At 38.0% G+C, this 2,830-nt stretch overlaps 1 protein-coding gene across 1 annotated transcript in view; it reads left to right on the forward strand.

Annotated features, from left to right (window-relative positions):
- Nucleotides 1-1,640: 1,640 nt before the first annotated feature.
- LOC107030484 (glycine-rich cell wall structural protein-like) overlaps nucleotides 1,641-2,830 on the forward strand; it is a 2,278-nt gene continuing 1,088 nt past the window's right edge. The window contains exon 1 of the mRNA XM_027919527.1: nucleotides 1,641-2,394. Coding sequence (XP_027775328.1) covers nucleotides 1,809-2,394 — 586 coding nt within the window. The 5' untranslated portion in view covers nucleotides 1,641-1,808. The remainder of the gene's footprint in view (nucleotides 2,395-2,830) is intronic.

Here is a 2,830-nt window from a genome sequence, read left to right on the forward strand (position 1 = left end):
ACAAAATTAATTTACTTTGTACTAAAATAATAAGACTAGTATTCCATATAAAAGGTATGATTAAATATATTTATAGAAAATCACAACCTTACTTATTTCACCCTATGTATCAGACGATGTTTAAATATATTCTATCATCAATATAAATCTTAATGACAGAGTTACTCAATTTATATGGTAATACTTATATAAAGGCATAATATATAACCACATGATAAATTTGACGAAATGTACATAAATAAATAAAAATAATACTATCACATATCAAACGTACGTGAATAATCTTTTTCATCAATCTAAACCTTGATGACATAATTACTCGATCCCTGTGGTAGTACTTGTATAAAGAGACATTAACCACATAATAAATTAGTTAAGACATACGCAAACCGATAATAACAATGCTTTTACATAAAAAGAGGTGATAGGAACAAAAGTCAATATGATTCATAAAGGCCATGAATACTTTTAGACCAAATAATTTTTCAAACAAATAGCTATCTATTTGTACAAGCTGTTGGTAGGAAGTAGATTAAATTTCACCATTAATGGCATACAGAGCCCAACCCCCAAGATAACATCACTAAACATAGAAGAAAAAGTTTTTTACTTTGATTTAATAATTAGTACACAAGTCAACTAATTATTAATTTTAAACGAGGGGGATTTATCGATTACCACTCTCTTAAAGCTATTTAGTAAATGATCTTTTTTTTTTATTTTGAGAATATTAGTAGACGATTTGATGTTTCGTTAGTCCCAAGAGCTCTATTTTGTACGAATTTTAAAATATTATAAAAAGTGGTTGAAAAAAAAGGATATTTTCGTAAATTATACCTAACATTTTGGGTAAGATTTTAAGTTTTTGTTTGCATGTATGATATATGAGTTTAACTTATACATGACGTAGTATAAGAAATTATAAATAACCATGCATTCATAAAAAAGTATTTCTCTTCATCTCAAATTCGTTGACATATTTCGCTTCTCGAAAAAATATTAATCAATCTTATCTGGATTAATTCAACTTAATATTTTATAGTTAGAAATTTAGATATCGAAAAATTATACCAAAAAAAACTATAAATTACAACATTCCTCATGTCAATTTGCTAAATCAATTGTATTTCACAATGTATATCAAGGGCGGCTTCGATGAAAAATATTACCCTGATATCCCTCTACTCCATATTCAGTGAATTGTTGAGTTTTTTTTAATATATATATTTCAAAATAAGTAAACTATTCAAAATTCAAGAAAATTTGTACATTTATCCTTTATTCAGTAAGGTTCATATTAACTACATCATATTTTCCATGAGAATAATTTTAAAATAATCAAAAAAGCAATAGTACTATATAGTGATAGTTTATTCATGTACCGTATACTATATAGTGATAGTTTATTCATGTACCGTAAAATATTTTTCATAAAATGATCACTTAATATAGACTAGAGGAGTACTATCTATATAAATGAAAGCGATACATAAAAGTCAAATTTAAAAGCAGCAATGAAAATTACCAATGCTTGTGTTTGTGACTTTGTAAAGTGTGTGTGTGTGCGGGGGAGAAAGGCAGTTGCAAGAATTAAATCTTTTGCCCAATTAGAGAGCACAAGCATTTACTGAATTAGAAGGTGACAGTTGAGTTCACTTCTATGTTCTAATTATTAAGTGGACCTACCATGTGATATTCTTGCTCTATATAATATGATGATATTGTAAACATTCTTGCATGTCTTGGATATTATTAGTATAGTGTTCTCTTTTGTTACATAGGGTTTGTAAGAGTAGGAGTCATATAGAATGGGTTGTTTATTATTTGGCAGTGGTGTTGGGGTTTTAGTTCTCTTGTTTGTGTTTGTTGTGGAAAGTTATGTGGTGTTTGGTGATAGGGGAGTTGAAGATGATGAGAAGTTTTTATTTAAGCATCGTCATTTTGGTGATCATTTTGGTGGGGGTTTAGGACATGGTATTTTTAGGAAAGGGTTTAAGCATGGTGGAGGTCTAGGTTTTGGTGGTGGAGGTGGTGTTGGTGTTGGTGGAGGAGCTGGTGGTGGTATAGGTGGAGGGGCGGGTGGTGGCTTAGGTGGTGGAGGTGGTCTTGGAGGAGGAGGTGGTGGTGGTCTTGGTGGTGGTGGTGGTGCAGGTGGTGGTTTAGGTGGAGGAGGTGGTCTTGGTGGAGGTGCTGGTGGTGGCTTAGGAGGTGGTGCAGGTGGTGGTCTTGGTGGAGGAGGTGGTGCAGGTGGTGGTGGCCTAGGCGGAGGAGGTGGTCTTGGTGGAGGTGGTGGTCTAGGAGGAGGTGTTGGAGGAGGAGCAGGTGGAGGTATTGGAGGAGGAGCCGGAGGGGGTGGTGGAATTGGTGGAGGTGTTGGTGGTGGAACTGGTGGTGGTATTGGAGGAGGTGCTGGTGGAGGCATTGGAGGAGGAGCTGGAGGGGGTGGAGGCATTGGAGGAGGAGCCAGAGGGGGTGAAACTGGTGGTGGTATTGGAGGAGGTGCTGGTGGAGGCATTGGAGGAGGAGCTGGAGGGGGTGGAGGCATTGGAGGAGGAGCCAGAGGGGGTGAAACTGGTGGTGGTATTGGAGGAGGTGCTGGTGGAGGCATTGGAGGAGGAGCTGGAGGGGGTGGAGGCATTGGAGGAGGAGCCAGAGGGGGTGAAACTGGTGGTGGTATTGGAGGAGGTGCTGGTGGAGGCATTGGAGGAGGAGCTGGAGGGGGTGGAGGCATTGGAGGAGGAGCCAGAGGGGGTGAAACTGGTGGTGGTATTGGAGGAGGTGCTGGTGGAGGCATTGGAGGAGGAGCTGGAGGGGGTGGAGGCATTGGAGG

Source organism: Solanum pennellii, chromosome 9 (assembly GCF_001406875.1).
Source record: "Solanum pennellii chromosome 9, SPENNV200".
Taxonomy (NCBI): Eukaryota; Viridiplantae; Streptophyta; class Magnoliopsida; order Solanales; family Solanaceae; genus Solanum; species Solanum pennellii.